At 37.3% G+C, this 20,525-nt stretch overlaps 1 protein-coding gene, 5 long non-coding RNA genes and 1 pseudogene across 7 annotated transcripts; 3 read left to right on the top strand and 4 right to left on the bottom strand.

The window, feature by feature from the left end:
- Window positions 1–98: 98 nt before the first annotated feature.
- Window positions 99–850, top strand: LOC124436302. Its single transcript, XR_006945294.1, has 3 exons — window positions 99–233; window positions 302–434; window positions 514–850. It is a non-coding gene; the product is annotated as an uncharacterized LOC124436302 (long non-coding RNA).
- Window positions 851–5,425: 4,575 nt separating this feature from the next.
- LOC124436110 lies at window positions 5,426–6,124 on the top strand. The gene has a single exon (XM_046986037.1). It carries the CDS (start codon window positions 5,426–5,428, stop codon window positions 6,122–6,124), a length of 699 nt encoding a protein of 232 aa, XP_046841993.1.
- Window positions 6,125–6,452: 328 nt separating this feature from the next.
- Window positions 6,453–7,706, top strand: LOC124436308. Of its 2 annotated transcripts, none has more exons than XR_006945312.1 (2): window positions 6,453–6,788; window positions 7,126–7,706. It is a non-coding gene; the product is annotated as an uncharacterized LOC124436308 (long non-coding RNA). The 2 variants fall into 2 exon arrangements; XR_006945313.1 differs by having other exon boundaries at window positions 6,904–7,706.
- Window positions 6,784–7,463, bottom strand: LOC124436310. Its single transcript, XR_006945315.1, has 2 exons — window positions 7,357–7,463; window positions 6,784–7,269 (listed from the first exon to the last, which is right to left on the bottom strand). It is a non-coding gene; the product is annotated as an uncharacterized LOC124436310 (long non-coding RNA).
- On the bottom strand, window positions 7,686–8,533 carry LOC124436312. Its single transcript, XR_006945317.1, has 3 exons — window positions 8,486–8,533; window positions 8,045–8,160; window positions 7,686–7,769 (listed from the first exon to the last, which is right to left on the bottom strand). It is a non-coding gene; the product is annotated as an uncharacterized LOC124436312 (long non-coding RNA).
- Window positions 8,534–10,182: 1,649 nt separating this feature from the next.
- Window positions 10,183–13,073, bottom strand: LOC124436109 (annotated as a pseudogene).
- Window positions 13,074–20,020: 6,947 nt separating this feature from the next.
- LOC124436313 lies at window positions 20,021–20,392 on the bottom strand. Its single transcript, XR_006945318.1, has 2 exons — window positions 20,305–20,392; window positions 20,021–20,170 (listed from the first exon to the last, which is right to left on the bottom strand). It is a non-coding gene; the product is annotated as an uncharacterized LOC124436313 (long non-coding RNA).
- Window positions 20,393–20,525: the final 133 nt, after the last annotated feature.

Below are 20,525 nucleotides of genomic sequence, written 5' to 3'. Positions count from 1 at the left end.
GTTTGCTATTCATAGCTCAGGCTTTTATAACAAAGAAAATGTTTTAGTAGTTTTCATACGGTTGATGAAGCTGTCAACTGCATCAATTTTACAACGTTTGTAGCTACTTTGTAGTGGTAAATCTTTTGTCGAGATTGTTTACAGAAGTTGGTCGGCCCATATTGGCCATCTACACCTAAACCTTTGAACAAAATTTTGAAGAATTATGGTATTCAAATTTCAAAGAGAGAACGGTTGGTATAGCAAATGACAAGATTACTTTATTTTGTTGGTTATGTCGGTGTAATTTTTGTTCATTTAGTATGTAGCTCAAGTAAGAAAGACGTCCTTGCCCCAAGTTGGTATAAATGTGAGTGCTCGGAAATAATCTTTCGTCAAACTGAATTGAGTGGTTTCTTGGGAGAGGAAAAGTGTGAAGACAATATGTCTCCCAGGTCCGTTTCAACACTTCATTCCAACTTTCGAAATTTTCAATTGGCTTAACTTCGACTTTGTCATTGTCTGTTTTTTCAGCTTTCCATGCAATGAAGAAAGTCCATCGAGATTCGCTCATTACAAAAGCTAGCGTGTTGCCTGTTGTATCATAAATATGTGTAGAACAAATTAATTTCATGTTCCTGTGCGTTTTCTGTTATAGCAGGAAGTATTAAGACAGGTAGCTCTTTGTAAAGTCAATTGTTTTTCATAAAAAATTGTCCGAAATCTTAGTCCCATTTACAGAAATCGCATGCAATGTAAGAGAAGACAGCAATTTTGCATCAAACGACAATGATTATCGACAATGAAAGTGAAACAAAAATGAGACACAAAGACTATAGCAACTATGAAATAAATATATCACAGATGAAAATTGACAACTTTTCTAAAAGTGACTACCGCAAAGAATGTCGAAACGTCAGTCAATACGAGCACCAACAGTCAACGACTGGATATACATCAACAAAGATGTAAGATTAAGTCAATTGCAGTTCGCAATGGCCATAGGAGTTGAATAACTGCAATCAAAAACTAAGTTATCTCTAAAATCTGATAGTTCCGTAAATTATGATTTTAAAATTTCCAATTTTCGTTTGCACGGCCATTATCATTATACGCAGCGAAATCTAGATACTTTATGCATGGGCAAAATGCAAAATTAGCCATTGATGTGCTATGCTTTAACGGCCAACGACGAGTATCCTCGTCAAAAACAAGTAATAAGCATAAATTTCTAGCCATTTCCTGGGTAAAATGGTTTAATATCACAAATTGTAAGTGCAGTTCCGATTGAAAATTTTGCTGCCCTTCCACTTTCCGTTGATATTGAATCATGAATTGTCAAGAAGATCACGAGGATATCTCATGTTTAAGAAATTTGCTTTGTTTGTATTCTTCGTGTGAACGCGAAGTCATCAATAATATAGTCGCCATGTTTAGGGCTGGTAATCTGGCTCTTGTACAGCCAATAACTAGATTTTGGCTTTTTTGCCTTTTGGCTGCATTTGTCCTTCACCAATTCTATGGACTGTAACTTTTATGTCATTTGAACCGTTACAGTGATGAGACTGTCACAGTTATTTTTGCTACACCGCGAAATTTAGTATTCTTCGGAAAAAACGCTTACAACGCACAATTAGGAGAAGATCCATATTTTTTATCAGCAACATGTCCCTCAGTTTACCAAGTTGATATTTTAATAATAGCAGATAATCTTTTCAATTATTTAAAAATTAAAATTTCATGTAAGTTAGTATGACGATGCATATGTGAGAAATGTTTAGTACCTACGCTCCCATGATTAGCTACAGTGTCTAAATCCCATGTGTATGAGAGTCTTTATACTCGGTTTCCTGTCATATAACGCTTACTTTTTATCAAACACTATTTGAATTTGTGTACCTTGAATAAATATTTATTTTTCTTAATGCAAAGTTGCCATGCTAAAGCATATTCTATGTATCTAATAATCCATGAGTGGATTCTGAAAAAACAGCAAGGAAACAAACTCGATAACATGCAAGTCGCACCAAAAATAACGCCCGAGAAGAAACAAAGAAGCTTTGAGCCATGAGAGATAGCTAATATAAGCCATCTGTTAAGGACGTTGAACTGTATGAATAAATGTTCAATAGTTAAGAACTATTTTATATTCCTGCCATTTTTCCGCATTTGTTTTCTTTCGTAACGTAAACTTATCTACTTACCTTTAAGTTTCGTTGTTCTTGTTAACGATTCTCCAATACATTTGAGAAAGCTTCAAACTCATACAGCAACGAATCATCTAAGATTTTTCTTGATACAATGTAACGGATGCAATGTGGTTGTTCTGCATAATCTAAATGAAAAAAATGACAAGGGAAAATCATTCTGTAAACTTCCTAAACAATCATTATCAAAAGCCTTAACAAATATGTATATTGCATGTCTGGGTACCACTGACTGGAATATGGAAATTGGAATATCAATTTGACTATAGATATGGAGAAATTTTCTATACAACTACGGTCTAAATGGCAACTACCGAGGCAACTGTTTCAACTGATAAGTATTAACAAATGAAAATGCGATAATTGTCGCGGTTGAATTTCAATTATTGTCGCGGTTGAATTTCAATTTTGACGAGTGCGAAATTGAAATCAACGTATGAAAGAAATATGTCACTTCCGGATAGATGTTCCCGATGTAACATGTGCATTTGTGATTTGCACTAGCAAAAGACGGTTAAACGGTAGTTTTGTTCACAAATTACTTGGCAAAATCATTAAGCTGGTCTTGCAAAGGTCCTATATTGATATTAAATAAAGTGTTAAAACAATTCAAGTGATAATTTACAAAAATTTCTGTCCTTTCACAAACATGGTACTCTTTTCTTGAACATGGATTGACTTATCATTTCTCTGAATCTAAAGACAGATGGCTATTGTTTAATTCAGATAAATTCCTATTTCTCCATATTCGGACTTCGGAGGATTGATAGCTATCAGTCAATTGAAAATTTAGAGTAAAAATGTATTGAAAAAGAAGCTTGTTGTATAATTTAGGATATTTCATTTATATTTTTTATTGCATGCCAGATTTTATAAGTTCCCATGCAGAGTCTTATGTGTGCCAAAATTATAATTAAAAATTAGGGTGTATATACTTAACACTTCCTAAGTATTTTCTCTCTTAATTAATTCACGTTGTAGTAGTGCACGTAAGTCACGATATGTAAACATATAAATAGACTCAAATTTGTAATAGTCAAAAAGATTGTTTAGATTGGTCATTGCTAATAAACTCCATAAAACAAACCGAATCAGAGTGCAGATCAATTTTCTGGACGAACTCAGTGAATTCTGCGACAAGTGGTCCTTCGAGCCGGATAGTATGGAGGAGTTAGCAAGAAAGAAAAGAGTACGAGCAGGTCATCGCGGTTACCTGACGAAAGTTGTGGCGTCGGCAGCAGGCTTAGTCGACGCATTCGATGAATGAAGAAAGAATGACGCGGAACAGCAACGCGACAAAATCTTGGAGACAGACGCTATGCTCCAAAAACTGGATGAAGACATCCTTAACTTGATTGCTGGGGACGAAGAAGCGTCAGAACTTGACATTGTCAGCGAAGTCGAGGAAGCTAAAAGAATAAGTTCTGAAGCAAAGTCGATGGCGAGGAAGCTTCGCCAAAAGATTGACGGCAATTGCGCTTCGGAAAATAGAATGAACAGTTCGTTAAGGTCTGACGGAGGAGCGTCGGTGACCAATAAAACAGTTTGCGCAAAATTGCCAAAGCTGCACGTTAAGCGGTTCAATGGAAATGTTTGCGAATGGCAGGAGTTTTGGGATTCCTTCGAAAGCGCCATTCACGAAAATGGAAGTTTGTCCGACGTTGACAAATTCAATTATCTTTGGGGACTCTCAGGCGAACCAGCGAAGTCATGTATCGCGGGATATTCTTTGACTTCGGCGAACTACAACGCTGCAATAGACGCGTTGAAGGAACGCTATGGGAAGCCAGAATCGGTCCAACGAGCGCACATGCAAAAACTTCTGAATTTAGGTAGAGTGAAAGATCCGAGAGATATTACGTCTCTTCGTCACTTGTGTGATAGTGTCGAAGCACATCATCGAGGTTTGGATGCATTGGGAGTGGACAGCGCTACGTATTCATCAATCGTGGTACCTTACGTTTTGAACTTGATACTGGAATCGATTCGATTGTTGATCACGAGAGGCGAAAACTTCCATCAGTGGGATATGGACGATATGTTAAGAGCGTTAAAGTGCGAAGTTGAGCTGCGAGAAGAGCATCGAGTTCAGAGAGAGCAACGAGAACGGCATGGTGATCCTGAGAAGTCATCAAATGGAGCCAGGCGGAACGATACGAAAACAGCAAGCGCCCTCCTGACAAAATCGGGACCGGTTCGTTGCGCATTCTGCCTGGGATGTCATCGGCATGAAAAATGTGAGAAGATCAAGTCAATTGAGGAACGTAAGAATATTATTAAGAAATACCGTCGTTGTTATATTTGTTTAGAAAAGGGCCACATGGCTCGTGACTGTGACAACAATATTAAATGTAGTATATGTAAGAAGAATCACCACAAGGCTCTGTGTGATTCGGGAAAGGAAAGTAAGCCCCAGAGAACTGTTGGACAAGGGGAGGTTGGGAATGTAGATGCCAATAGTAGTAATACTCTATTTGTAAGTCCTAAGAATAGTTGTGAAAAAGCAGGATGCAAACTGCACAAGCAAAACTGGTTGGTAGTAAGTCGGGACGAGTAAGGGTTTTGTTGGATTCTGGGAGTCAGAGATCATTTGTTACTGAAAGGACGGCTAAAGCGTTGGGATGTAAAGTCGTTCGTGAAGAAAATCTGAGAATAGGAACGTTTGGGAAAGGGGCTTTAGAGAACGAGTTAAGAAGGGTTGTGCGATTGGATTTGAGTTCGTTGTCGGGTGGTGAAGTCATATCTATCGATGCATATGTTGTACCAGAAATATCAGTAATTAGTAATCAACATTTGGAGGTGGTTCGAAATAACTTTGAACATTTGAAGGGGTTGTGGTTGTCTGATGTTTGTAAGGTAAATGAGGAATTGGAGGTAAACGTACTCGTGGGTGCGGATTACTTGTGGTCGTTGCAGAAGGTCGTATTATGTGAGGGAAGCAGGGGGAGCCTGTGGCTATCGAGACGGTGCTAAGATGGGTAGTTTCAGGGCCGGTTGGAAGCACGGATAAGAATCAACCCACCACTGCTCAGGTAAATTTTTGCTCCGCTAATAAAACTTGTATCAACGTAGAAAACTTTTGGGATTTAGAAAGCCTAGGAATTAAGGACAAAGTAAGTGATGTGCATGAATCGGTCATAAACGATCTTAGTTTTGACGGTACGCGTTATTCAGTGGGGTTGCCCTGGAGGGAGGGTCACGATCCTTCACCTACTAACTATGACTTAAGTCTTAAGAGAATGAAGGGACAAATCAGACGACTAGGTAAGAACCCAGAATTACTGAAGGAATATGACAGTATCATTAAGGCCCAAGAAGAGTTAGGCATCATAGAGAGGGTAGGAAAAGATAGTGTGATTAATTCTCATGCCAAAATACATTACATGCCTCATCAAGCTGTCGTGCGAAAGGATGCCAAGACGACAAAGGTTAGAGTGGTTTATGACGCAAGCGCTAAAGTACTCAAGTCAAGTGTCTCTTTGAATGATTGTTTGCATATCGGACCTTCACTTAATCCACTTTTGTTTGATATTCTGCTTAGGTTCCGTGAGCAAAGGATAGCGCTAATAGCGGACATAGAGAAGGCCTTCCTAAACATTGAAGTGCACGAAAGGGATCGAGATAGCCTAAGGTTTTTGTGGGTAGATGATGTACTGCGCAACAATTTGAATCTTGTAGTTTACCGTTTTTGTAGAGTCGTGTTTGGGGTGAATTCGTCACCATTTTTGCTTAATTCGACGTTAAGGCATCATATTAGCAAATATTTACAGTGCGATAGGGAATTTTCAGAAAAACTGCTAAAAAGCTTTTACGTGGACGATCTTGCCAGCGGTGAATCTAGTACAGAGCGAGCGTATCAGCTATATCGTAAGGCCAACGAACGCATGAATGAAGGCGGATTTAAGTTACGCAAATGGCGGACTAATGTAGTGCGTTAAGATCGCAAATTGAAGAAGATGTGCGTGACGTGGAAAGTAGTTGCGTTGATGAGCAAACGTATGCGAAAACCACGCTTGCTCAAGTACAGGGTCAATTTGGTAAAGTATTAGGGTTGGAATGGAATAGCGTCGGGGACGTAATAATATTCGATTTCGAAAATTTGAGTGCGAAAGCGGAAAACACGGAACCGACGAAGAGAAATGTGTTGAGTCTGTTAGCTTGTATCTTCGATCCATTAGGGCTCTTGAGTCCTACGATTGTTAAAGCGATCGTGACTAAAACACCACACGAGTACATACGAGTACATACGAGTAACATACGAGTGACATACGAGTGACATACGAGTACATACGAGTAACATACGAGTAACATACAAGGGGAAACATTACATCCCGGGCGGAGAGAGAGGGTGCGTCTGCGATGCATTATGGTCAGTGTAGTGGATAAAATGGTATTATTCAACTACTCCCATTTATCCCAATGATTTATATTCAGTGAACTGTAATAACAACAATGTTGTAATTACAGTTCACTGTTTATAATTGAAAATGATAAAAGATAAGATTAGAGGGTCAGCAAAAAACGATGTACATGTTGTATGAGTTCATGCTACGTAATTGATCGCTGAATACGAAAACTTTTTTCTGCACTCGTCAAAAGCAGGTATGTTACGTATGTATTCTCCTTTTCGTATTTACTGTTTTTGTATTTAAACTGTAATCAATTTTTGACTTTTAAGTTACGCAACTAAATTAAGAAACTACAACCATGCTTTTAGAGTGTATAATGCAAAAGGTTTGTAAGCAGAATACAGGAAATGGATAGGACGTTATGACAAAGTTGTGCTAAGCTTTAAGTGCTACCTATTCAAGTTTACTTCTTCTAAATCCAGCACAATCATTGAAGCACTTATGACTGTTTGCCTGTTTCCTTGGAAACTTATTTAATGTAAAGATGATAAATGTACACATTTGTATGATATCAATGCCAATAATTTTAGCATGGACAAACAAAATAGTTGGAGAGGGCAGCAGAAAAGTCTAAATTTAAACAGCTCGAATGGAAAAACTGAAAGCATTTGTCGCATCCAAGCCAGTCTTCACCATCATTATCTTTGCAGATTTTGCAAACACCAGTATTTCGTCTACAGCAAAACAAAGAAATGAATTTAAAATGAATTTAAGTTTCTCATCCACTGTATAATGCTTTAAAGACTTTGGTTAAAACATACTCATGAATATCATCATAGCAAGAGCCAAATATGAGTGATATTAGTTTCTCTCTCTCTAATTCCATTTTAAAATTTCTGTTTAGGCTTGAATTTTCACAAATACACCTTGCAAACTGTGAAAAGGAAATTGTTAAAATTAATGTACAGGAATAACCATATATATATAATTATATATATTTATATGCATTGTGATTTGTAGGCATGGTTTGCATTTTGTAGAAATCTAGTGCCATAACTACAAGAAATGAGCAATGTATAAATTAATAGAATGGATTGTAAAATCTCTGTGGGAGTGCTCACTTACAAGGCAAATGAGTACACCACAATTAAAGCTGTCCTGCTGTGAGAAATGTAATGGCTCGATACATGACCAAAATTGAGAATGCCAACCAGTTTTCATGTCAGCAATTTCACTAAAAAATACAGTAGCAGTACTTTAAGTATTGCTTTTCATCAAACTTGATACTTAAGATATCTCTCTGCTCTGCATAATGTAAAACTTCAAACTTACTTCCCTATTTATATTAGACCAATTACATTCACATGTCTTAGGTAATGATTCTAATTTGTACTTAATGCCATGCAAGGAAGCAAGTAATTTGCCTCTTACCCCCCTCAAAGAAAATCCTGTTATGCCTTGTAAACACCTTTACAATATTTTTTTAAATCTTTGTTTAAGTAATCAAACCTTATCTTGTCTATAAGGTCCATAAGATGCGGGTGTGTTTGAAAATCAATTGTTATTTCCTTTTGTCCATTCATGGGGTCAATGAAGTATCGTATTTTCTTAGATTTGTCAATTACCTATTGGCAAAGTTAGAAATAAGTGGAAAATTCTTTATATAAATTGTCATAAATAATTCATATGATGGTAGAAAAAATTTCCTTCAGTCTTGAAGAGTAAAAGAGTAAATCTTTCAGTGTTCTTATGCGAGGACCACAGAGCACATTTTTCATTAAGGGGGGGGGGTATGTATCCATCCACCACTAAAGATGCAAAAGTTAATAGTTGCAAGATTTGGATCCAAAGACAAATCTAAAATTTTCAAAATTGAGGGCCATAGTCCCACCTCCACCCTCCCTGACTCTGCATTCCCTGTTACATGTAGTAGTTACTACATTTGCTCACCAGCAATGTCCAATGAATACCATACTCGTTAATAGGAACAAATATTTTGACACAGAAGAAAAACATTGGCCAGACCACAGCAAACGGGTGCTAGCCCCACGTTTGGCTATTGTTGTCAAAGATGCATCTGCAGCGAAAACATTATATTCCAAAGTCAACATCCACAAAGATGCTTCCACCACCTGAAAATGAACGAACACTAACTTGGTATGGAGGAAAGACTTAATATGTACATTTTATTAGTAACAGTGTATTTTTAGAACCATTTTTCCCTTAGTCACGCAAATCCTACGCTCTATCATGTTCGTATATTTTATACCTTCACTCAGGGCAGTCAGGGGCATCAATAGGGAAGAAAAATTTGGCAATAACATCATGTTTTTACATATTGTGTACATTAGATTCAATCGCAAATTCAAAGTATGGTGCGCTGCAGCAAATGACGAGCGGGTTAATTTTTCAGAAATAACCACGTTAGTGTAGTTTGTTACGAGCAATACCTAATACGAGACAGAAAACGATTCTATTACAGCCCATTTTGTTTTACTACCTAATGGTGATATGAAATTATTCCTAGTAAGATTCATTATGTTATTTTGTTTTCTTAAAGTAGGGAGTGCCCCTACTATAAGAAAACAGGGGGGATGCCCCCTAAATATAAAGGGACGAAAGCCCCCATAGCTACCATTTTCTAACTCCCCTGTCTTCACTGGTTATTTAGCCTAGACGCTTACCAACCTTATCAATTAGCCAACCAGGATGGAAATTTGTTAATGACGATGTCTCTAAACTGTGCATACGTGCCACTTTAGGCGGAATAAGTGTCCACAAATCGCCGAGTGTTAGTTGTGTCTGCCCGAAATCTAACAATACGTCGTGCAATTTGAACCCCATCTTTTTGCATTTATTAATCTTGACAAGGGTTCGTGTTTTCTGCTTGATTCAAAGAAAGGATATTTAAAGCTGTTATATACCATAAATACTAGGGAATTATCCAATAAATTGTATAAAAATGGACATTTGATTTATACGTTACCGTTGGGAATGATCACCACAACCCTTATTTGCGTCAAAGTCTTCTTGCGGGAAGCTAGTACGTTGTGCGACTACAATGTCTGAATTGTATAGTGCATCATCCTCAATCCCTTCAATTATGCAAATGGGTATTTTTTCAGTTTTCTACAGAAACAAAATCATACCCGATGGTGAACGATATATTGATTATAATTATTTTAGTAAATACTTAGCAATGTCTTTTCATACGGCCCCTTAACTTCTGCTTGTGATCTTGCTTCACTACATCATACGTACCTGAGCTAGTGAATCCTTTTTCTCCATTTTTTCGTTTTGGTAGGCTTTTGTGGAAAACTTGATGGTATTCTGTTTTATTGATTTTTAGTTTCTTTTCACCGGACTACTTCGAAGCAGAATTCCGTTTGCATTTGGGCAAGAAGATATTAGTTTCTGGTGTATTTTGTCTACCGATTCTATAGCTGCTTGAAGATCACCAACTTTATCAACGAGAAAGGACGTGTTTTTTATAGCATCCAGTTTCTCATGAAGAACTTTTCTCAACTTGGGTGTGTCGTGATTTTGAAATTTTCCTTCGCACAATTTAGAATTAAAAGCAGGATGAAAAGACTTTTCGGATTTATCTGCAGTGCTTTCGATGTCGCATTTGGTGTCTTCCGGCGTTTCTATGGTTGTTGATTTTCCTCTGCTGTTTTCTCTGAAATATCATAGTTTATAATGGTGAAATGTTCATTATCAAGTGTAATGAAAACGCTATTTCTGTAGTGATCAGGCAAAGAGTCGAAACTCCACTCTAGATTGGCGGAAAATATTGCAAAAAAATGTTTGCAAGGGTAATGAGTCTTCTTCCAAGCTTTGCAAGAACACTCTGGTTTGCTCAAATTTACAAGATGCCTTTCACGTGGGTTGGCTAAACTTCTGATATGAAACTCCCCCTTTTGGAAATTAACTGCTGAAATATCAGAGGTATTGTACTCTGTGGCGGCATAACGACTTTTAAGGCAATGTTTTACGAATTGTGGAGGTCTGTCTCTTAAATAAATTGGAACGCTTTTGTTATACATTGCATATGCACTACTAAACATAAGGTTTTTTTGCATATAGCCCTGGTGAGAGTCAGGAATGAAACACTCTACAATTGTGATTGCAATGCCATACACAGATTTATCCACTGATCTTGGTAAATATTCGTATTTAAATAGCTTGTTCATTGCCTCTGTGCCATTGTTAGTGTTGACGACGTTCACTGCTTGTTGTGTTCGAAACGCATGGACCCAACGTGCCGAACACGAAAGCCATGTGTTTTCAGTATATTCTTTAACTTTTTCATAGAATCCAGACTTCCGTAAGTTGGTGACTTCGGCATCATACTCACTCTCTGTGCTTGCAAATGATATTCTCTGCATTTGGCTCAGGAACATTTCCTGTTCTTCTGGTGTTAGGTTGTGCTTCTTTGCTTTTGACCATCTTTGCATGGCTTGAATTCTGTGGAAATCGCAGATGTAGACTGTTATGTCATGAAACTGTTCTTCGATCGCCCCAATCTCGGCTGTTGAATAGTCGACCATGAAATACTTAGGGGTCCAATCACGATTCCATGATTTGACAACGTTCAAAGCTTCACTGATAGATTCTCTGTCCTCTGCTTGGCACATGAACTCGGCCACGACTTTGTAGCCAACATTTGTGTGAACACAAATGAAGAACAGGGGGTATCGCATACTTCGTTGTTTTGTATGTAGCATCCATCAAAACAAGCTCGTATCCATATCTTGTCAACAAACGCTGCTGCCATTGTTCTTGATGAACAAACAAAAAGCTTTGCTCTGCGGATACTCTTTCGCTGTCGTTATTTCTCTTTGTCGTTTCCTCTCGCATCCTATAAAAAAAAAAAATTCGAAGTGGGATCTTTTGCTTTCCACTCGTCAACTTTCCTTGCCAGTGCTTCCTGGTCATCGTCGCAAGATTTGAAAGAAGAAATGGCTCTACCAATGTGATTTCGAATGTCTTGCCGGGATGGATAGTATCGTCGATTTGCTTTTTTGGGAACCTGTGTTTTTGGAACATCTCGAAATAGATCGTTCTCTACGAAATTGTCCAGCCATCGCTTTACTTCAGCAACGCTGGTAATATTTTGTTCGACCAAATCATAGATTTTTTTCACGACACGTGAATCGACGTATTGGCCAATTGATAACTCAGTTCCCACTGGGTGTTTTTGGTGAGCAGAGCTTAGCGGTATCCTTAGGTAAAATCGCGTGGACCTACGGACTTTTGCGTTCTCTTTATTAAAGGCCTCGTTTAGTTTAGTTAGAAGCGTACGTTTGGCAACTTTTATGGCGTTGTTGGATTGACAAGCGTTTTTGTCCATGAAGTAATCATCAAAAATCTCGATGCAGCGAATTTGCAAAGTTGCAGGGCACTGGAGTTTTCGACTGTTTTGTAGTCTAACTCGCTGTTTCTTTTCATATTCGTGGTCTCCCACTGACTGTACACTATAACCTCCTCTTCCATCCTGGATGTGTAATAAAGCAACGCAATTTTTTACCCGCTATATATATGTAAAAAGCCCAAATATTTCTTCTTTAATGTATAGCGAATGTAATTCTCTTTCTTACTGAATAAGATTTTTAATAGTTAACTCTACAAACATTTTTATAGGCAGTGTTAATAACTAGAAATTTTGATAAAAGACTTTTTATATCTTTGATGTTGTTGTCTGGTGATTGATCATTGATGTTGATTTACGTACCTTATTAGGTCCATGGAGACAATGCCGCGTTTCTGTGCTTTTATAGAGAATGGCTTGCCAAAAACGAAATTGGAAGATATCCTCTTTGTCTTCAAAAACTGCATGATCTACGAGAACATGTATTGTAATTCATTCTATAGCTGAGTTACAACATCTGCGCGATCATTGTTTTTCGTGTTTTCCAATCAACCCATTTTTGGAAAAAACGATATTTTCAATTAAGTGTGTTAAGTGGGATTATTCAAGCGTATTTGCGTCGTCGGGATCTTATTTCAAGCAACACATGTATTTGTCCAAAAACTCTGACCAGCCAACAATTTAAAAAAATATAATATAAAACAAATTCTGAAAAAACAGGACATCTTGAGATTGCAAAATATCAATCAAAACAAGACGAGAAGTGAACTGTAAATTTTCGACTTTATTTCAAAGTCATCCTCAGACACGTATTTGTAAACCTTGCTTGCGGCCTAACTAACATTAGCATGATTGGTTTCATGTTATCCGTGTTCATTTAAGTTGCTTGGATGTAAGATTGACGAAGTCAAACATACAGTTTACGGCTTTTTGGCGTACGCACTTACTTGCTTGAGTAAATCTCTTATTACTCATCTCTTTCGTATGATTTTCGACGGTAACAAAGCTAATAGAATTAATTGCTTGAAGTTTCTGCAAAACAGCCTCCAATTCTTCATTTTTCCCATCAAAGTACGATAAACAATAATCATTTTCAATGTTCACGCCATCGAAATGTTCATTAATGAAACAAATCTCCAAATTTTTCATTGCATTTATCTCATCCATGATTTTATTCGAAGGGAAAAGCCACTTAAACGAATAAGGGAAAAGCCAATATTCATATCAATGATTATTAATCGTGAAAGATGCTTAGGGTTTTCAAAGATTATCAATAATTATCAACTATGATCCACTACACTGACCATTATGCATCGCAGACGCACCCTCTCTCTCCGCCCGGGATGTAATGTTTCCCACATACAAGTACATACGAGTAACATACGAGTACATACGAGTGACATACGACTATTTTCTGGTCAACAAATGCGAAACAACACAATTTCTTCAATACATTGATATTTGCGTTTATTTTTCCTTGTATTTGTGTGGACTTTATTTTGGGGCAACCATTTGATGGATTTAAATGCTGAAAAGGTATTTTACTTTCATACTAAAATACTTTTTGTATAGGGCAATGTATCGTCCCAATTCACGCCACTGTAACAAATTTCTTGAAAGAGAATTTTAGCTTTAACAAGATCATGACTAAAACACCACACGAGTACATACGAGTACATACGAGTACATACGAGTGACATACGAGTACATACGAGTAACAAACAAGTACATACGAGTAACATACGAGTACATACGAGTGACATAAGACTATTTTCTGGTCAACAAATGCGAAACAACACAATTTCTTCAATACATTGATATTTGCGTTTATTTTTCCTTGTATTTGTGTGGACTTTGTTTTGGGGCAACCATTTGATGGATTTAAATGCTGAAAAGGTATTTTACTTTCATACTACATTCATTTGTATGTTTTAGTTGAATTTGCTATAGATATTTTGTCGATGCGATTTGCCAGTATTTGAGCGCTTTTTGACACACTTTCACCTAGGAAATACATATTTATGAAAGCGATTATATATTCATTTTGACTCTGAAGATGACTACCGCTAAGGTTATCGAAAAGTCAGTCAACAACAACAAAAACAGTCCTTGTCAGGACTATACCAACCTGGACGATCTACATTTACAAACATGTAACAATACTCCCGGGTTCAAACCATTTACTTTAAAGATAAGGATCCAAAATGCACGAATTTCACCGAATGGCTAAGTATAGTTAACTGTTTTGCCATTGTAAATACTCACTCCGATCTGTTTTGCAATTTTTACTTCCTACACTTTTTAAAATAAAATCAACGATGAAAATGAACTTTGTTTTCTAAAAAATATTACCATATTTAAACTGAATTAAAACTATAGCTATAAACAATAAACCTTACGCTATTTCTTGAATATCAACATTTACGTAAAGCGTTTACATGTGTCAAAAAGCGCTCAAATACTGGCAAATCGCATCGACAAAATATCTATAACAAATTCAACTAAAACATACAAATGAATGTAGTATGAAAGTAAAATACCTTTTCAGCATTTAAATCCATCAAATGGTTGCCCCAAAGTCCACACAAATACAAGGAAAAATAAACGCAAATATCAATGTATTGAAGAAATTGTGTTGTTTCTCATTTGTTGACCACAGTGTTGCCACTCACTATTTTACAAATTCCCAAGATTTTGAGCAAAAAGTCCCAAGATCCTTTAAAATATCCCAAAATCCCCCACAATCGTTTCTGGGGGACCCCTTTGTCATGGGTACACGATTAGCCGCACAAATGAACGCATAATGTAAGGACTGGAATGAATTGATTTTTGTTTTAATTTTAATTTCATAAAAATCGATAGTTTATGTATATAAGTGTTGAAATGATCAAATATAGTTCGTGAAACGCCCTATTGCCATATTCACTCCCTCCTGATTTCTACTGTTCAGTAGTAAAGACAACCAAGAAATGCAATACCAATTAATAATATTTTCGATCGAAAGAAATGCTTCAGCGTTTTATGGAATACACGTACATTAATTTAAAGAATATCCACGGTAAAAGAACTTATATTATGTTCAAATAAACATCAGATTCAGACGGCATCTTCAGTGGGAGGGTGTGAAGGTTGTCAAGCTTATTTATAAACACGTGTCACACTTATTTATAAATTCATAATACGAGATAATATTACCTATAAAATATTTAAACAAAATATCCCAAGATTTTACAAGATTTTGAAAAAAACTCCCAAGATCCCAAGCTTGAGCAGAAAATCCCAAGATCTTGGGAGAAATCCCAAGGCGTGGCAACACTGGTTGACCAGAAAATAGTCGTATGTTACTCGTATGTTACTCGTATGTACTTGTTTGTTACTCGTATGTACTCGCATGTCACTCGTATGTTACTGTATGTACTCGTATGTACTCGTATGTACTCGTGTGGTGTTTTAGTCACGATCTTGTTAAAGCTAAAATTCTCTTTCAAGATATTTGTTACAGTGGCGTGAATTGGGACGATACATTGCCTAAAAGTGTGAAAGAGAAGTGGGAGAAGTGGTTGAGAGATCTAAAGGAGGTAAAGAGTGTTTCAATAGGCAGGTACTCGAGCGGCGTGACTGACACATCTGGCTCAGAATCAAAGCAGAGATATTTTTTGCATGGATTTGGGGATGCGTCAAAGCGAGCTTATTGTGCGGTTGTGTATCTAGTAGTTTTGAACGGTAACGATGTTCGTGTTAAGTTGATTGCCAGCAAAACAAGAGTAGCCCCGATGAAAGAACTTAGTATTCCGCGGTTAGAATTAATGGCAGCTAGAATATTGGGTCATTTAATGTCTGCAGTCAGGAAAGCGTTAGAGTCAGTGGATTGCTGACAAACTGCACGGATATAATTATTTAGCACTAGAGTTTAATTTATGCATGTTTTAACTGACGCGTAATTTGACGCGCAATATTCATTGGGATAAAAAGGATTTGAGTCTATAGTGCAGCTGACAGTTACCACATGCTAACCTGGGCGAAAGCTTCATCATTGTATTACTTTATTATATCGGCTAACCTGTATTGAAATTAATGTAGATCGTGAGGACCCGGCAAAGAAGTGAGTTCATGTATTTTCGTTTGATATACTGTTAAACTGCACATTTGTTATTTATACAAAATTATTTACTAGATCGAATAAAAATTATTTACTTATAATCTATACGATTCCGACTCACGCATCCATCGGACTGCTAACCTGAGAATCCAGTCAGAGTATAATTTTGAGGGCGTTAAGTATTGGACTGATAGTATGACTGTTTTGTATTGGATAGTCAACTCAGGCAATTGGAAGCAATTTGTTCAGCATAGAGTTGACGAAATATTAAGGCTTAGTTCAAAAACAGAGTGGAGTCATTGTCCAGGTAAGGAAAACCCTGCAGATTTAGGGTCGCGAGGGGTCTTGATGACTGAGTTAAAAAACGCGGAGGTTTGGTGGTCAGGACCGTCTTGGTTGCGGGGTAGTCCAAGGCATTATCCTATGGTGAAGGAGATAGTTCCAACAGTAGACAGCAAGGTTGAAGAGAAAAGGTCATTTGTTGTTAACCTAATCATAAGCGCAAGGTCATTGTTTGGAATTGGCAATGTCATTAGCATAAGTAAATACAGCACACTTAAGCCTGGGCCACACTATCGTCTATATTGACGAAAACGAAAACGAAGCGAAAATTCGTGCACGAAATGCATGCCAGACACGACGAAAAATTTCAAGCATGTTTGCAAAGCCAAAACATTATTGGCCAATAAGCAAGCGGCATTTTTGACGGATTAGAAACAATGGCGATCTCTAAAAGAAAAAGATTACTTCTTCTTAAGAAAAAGTTACTGCTAAAATGTTTAAAAAGTAATGGAAATGAATGATTTGATATAAAACGTTTGTCGGCGGACTATCAATAATACTCACTATCCCACGCCAAGTCCGTAATCTTATTAAATTCATCTAAAACATCTTGCTAGTGATTTCTTTTCTTGTTCCTCGAGTCCTTATAATCTTTTATCATACAAAATTAGTTTTTCTCGCATCAGATTTATCAAAACCTCTTGCTACTCCGCCATGTTTGAGAACAAAGTCTGATATTATCAAGATATTTTTAGCCAATAGTATGCGTTTTCGTTGACGAAAAAGGTCAAAAGTTCAACCCTTCTAATATGAACGAAAACGAAATTTTCGTCGAGTTTTCGTTCAAAATTTTCGTTGCGGAAGTTTTCCTTCTAATTTTCGTCGATATGGACGATAGTGTGGCCTAGGCTTTACACGGCTGTTAAGAGTTACTGCGTGGGTGAAGAGATTCGTCTATAATTTGAAACAAAAAAAAATAGGATTAGAAATTTTTACCGGACCAATAAAAGCGAGCGAAATGAATGATGGAGAATGCGAGTGGATAAAGTCAGCCCAGCTAGAGTTACGAGAGCAACCCGAGTTTAAGCAGTTAGAAAGACAGTACGGACTGATAGAAATGAACGGGATACTGCATTGTACGGGAAGATTGGGTGAATCAGATTTGGAGGCAGAAGCTAGAGAGCCGATTGTTTTGCCTAGGAGACAGTATTTCACAGAGCTAGTGATTAGGCAGTGTCATGAATCTGTTATGCATGGGGGAGTTCGGAGCACGTTGGCGCAACTGAGGTCGAAGTATTGGGTACCCAAGGGCAGACAGGAAGTTAAGAGAGTGAGCGGTGGATGTGTAGCTTGTAAACGATGGAACAGTAAGCCGTGTACACAAATAAAGCAAGCAGCGTTACCAGAGTTTAGGGTTAGGAGAGCCGCACCATTTGAAAATTCAGGCGTAGATTTTGCAGGACCTTTGTACGTAAAAACAAAGGCAAGTATGAGCAAGGTGTACATTGTTCACCTGCTGTGTGACACGCGCGGTTCACTTAGAGTTAGTGCACGATTTGAGTGCAGCGACATTTCTGCGCTGTTTAAGAAGATTTTTTTGCAAGGTTTGGAACACCGAAACTTATTGTTTCTGACAACGCCAAAACATTTAAAGCCGCAAAAAAGACGTTGCGCGACTTATTTCAATGCGAAGAAGTAGATAATTGCCTTAGCGCTAAGAACATTGAGTGGCGATTTAACCTAGAGAGGGCCCCATGGTGGGAGGGTTTTCGAAAGGATGATAGGGCTAGTGAAAGTCTGTTTAAGGAAAGTTTTGGGCAATGCAAAACTTACTTTCGACGAACTGACAACTGTTCTAGCTGAAGTTGAAGCTAAATTGAATTCTAGACCCTTAACGTATGAGTACGAGGAAGTGAATAGTGAAGTACTTACTCCTGCACATTTAGTCTATGGTAGGCGCATCGTGACATTACCCAATAGCAAGGACTCAAAAATTAATGATTTAGGACAAGATTCGACTAGAACAAACACTAGGATACGATTCAAACATTTAAGTACCATACTGGAGCATTTTTGGAGCAGGTGGAAACGGGAGTATCTCACGAATCTTCGGGAATTTCATAAGGTTGGGATGGCAGACAAACAGTCGGCGATAATTAAGCCAGGGGATGTGGTCATTGTGTTTGAGCAGGGTAAGAAAAGGGGGGAGTGGAAGACAGGTGTGATTCAGGAATTGATTTGTGGCAAGGATAAGGTCGTTCGTGGTGCAAGGGTTTGCGTGATGACAAACGGTCGTCGCCAGGTGTTGAATAGAGCGATTCAGCATTTATATCCAGTTGAGGTTAAAGACGAGAGTAAGGTTGAAGGGGTTGTTAAGGAGGATATAGTTAGCGGATGTAAGGAGAAGACTAAGAGAAAGGCGGCTTTGGACGCCAGGTGGAAGGTTAGGGCGATGCTTGACTCCTGAGTGAGTCAAGGGGGGGAGAGTGTTGTATAATTTAGGATATTTCATTTATATTTTTTTATTGCATGCCAGATTTTATAAGTTCCCATGCAGAGTTTTATGTGTGCCAAAATTATAATGAAAAATTAGGGTGTATATACTTAACACTTCCTAAGTATTTTCTCTCTTAATTAATTCACGTTGTAGTAGTGCACGTAAGTCACAAAATGTAAACATATAAATAGACTCAAATTTGTAATAGTCGGGGAGATTGTGTATATTGTTCATTGCTAATAAACTCCATAAAACAAACCGAATCAGAGTGCAGATCAATTTTCTGGACGAACTCAGTGAATTCTGCGACAAAGCTTGATTCATTCCTGAGTTTAAGAAAGCAAAAGCTCAAACAATTGTTTCTCCAATCTGGCGCCGAAAATAGAAAGATTTGTACATGAAAATAAGATTATTTATAGACGCAGGTACCTAGCGAAATTCCTTGATACTCCGTTCATAAGTAGAACATTGACATCTTCAACATCTTTGAGAGCTTTTCGAGAAATTTATAGACAGAAGTGGATTAAGAATTATTTTTTCGGTGTTTCTCTTAACTAATTCTGCATACACAACTAATGTCATTTAAAAGGTGTCACAGATCTCAAGAATACCTGGAGTAATCGTATAATATTTTCTGCTACGTTGTCGCTTGCATCGTCAACATCTTTAGCATTGAGCGATGATTTCTCATTAAAAAATGTACAGCAATGAACAGAAAAGCGATGCAAGAAAGATGCAAGGAAAGTAAACTACACTCAATAGGAACACTAAATGGCAAATTAACCTTGTGTTCGCCTGTGTAAAGCAATTTCGTTTTTGTGAAAAGACTTCGTTTTCCTTTGACAAAGTACGTACAACTCTGCTAACATTCAAAAACACATTCAAAATTCATTTTTAGATTGTATCAACATACCCACATTAAAATCAACAAAACAAAAACAAAGAAGTGCCATTAATAAGAGCATGTCACGCATTGATTTTCTTTAAGAAGATTTCTCTTTCATCAAGGAAATCGAAGTAATAAAAGACAGAAAAGACAAGCAGAATCAAATCATAAAGCCATTTTTCGTCTACGGAAGTATCGTCAAGACTTTAAAACAAAATTCTATTCATTCCAAGATTTAAAACAAATGCACAGAGGAATGTTGAAGATACACGACAATACAGATGAACAGAGGAATGTTGGAGATACACGACAATACAGATAAAGTTAATACACATCAGCAGAGCATTTTCTAAACGTTTTGTCAGCTCAATTTTCCTTCTTCCAAATTACAATACAGTTTTGTTAAAGAAGTATTTACAAACTTCTAACCAGAAAGATGCCGCACTGCAAAACTAGGATGAATTAGCAGATTGGAAGCACAAGATCGCGCCACCATGAATCTATTAAAAAATATTTTCAGGATACCTATTACAATTTTATGTAAATTGAAGGCCCAGCTGGAGAATTTGAGGTTAACCCTATCATTGATTCCACTTAATAAATGATTCAGAGTGTAAAACAATATAGAAATTACCTTTCTTAATATTACTTGTTTATGGCAAACACAAAATGAAAACAGAACAGCTATATTAGCGTCTTTGACGCGACGGGCTACTTCTCTTTAAATTGTTTTCTATTACGAATTTTGCTGGAGTTATCCAGTTATCTTGCTGTCAAGATAGCGACAACACTTGTTCAGCTGCACCCGCTTGATGGTCAAATATTGACCACAAAATCTTCACAGGCTCCAATGTG

The sequence above is a fragment of the Xenia sp. Carnegie-2017 genome, unplaced genomic scaffold, assembly GCF_021976095.1.
Source record: "Xenia sp. Carnegie-2017 unplaced genomic scaffold, XeniaSp_v1 HiC_scaffold_16, whole genome shotgun sequence".
Classification (NCBI taxonomy): domain Eukaryota; kingdom Metazoa; phylum Cnidaria; class Anthozoa; order Malacalcyonacea; family Xeniidae; genus Xenia; species Xenia sp. Carnegie-2017.
The sequence above is the reverse complement of the archived record's forward strand: the minus strand, read 5'-3'. Positions and strand labels throughout refer to the sequence as shown.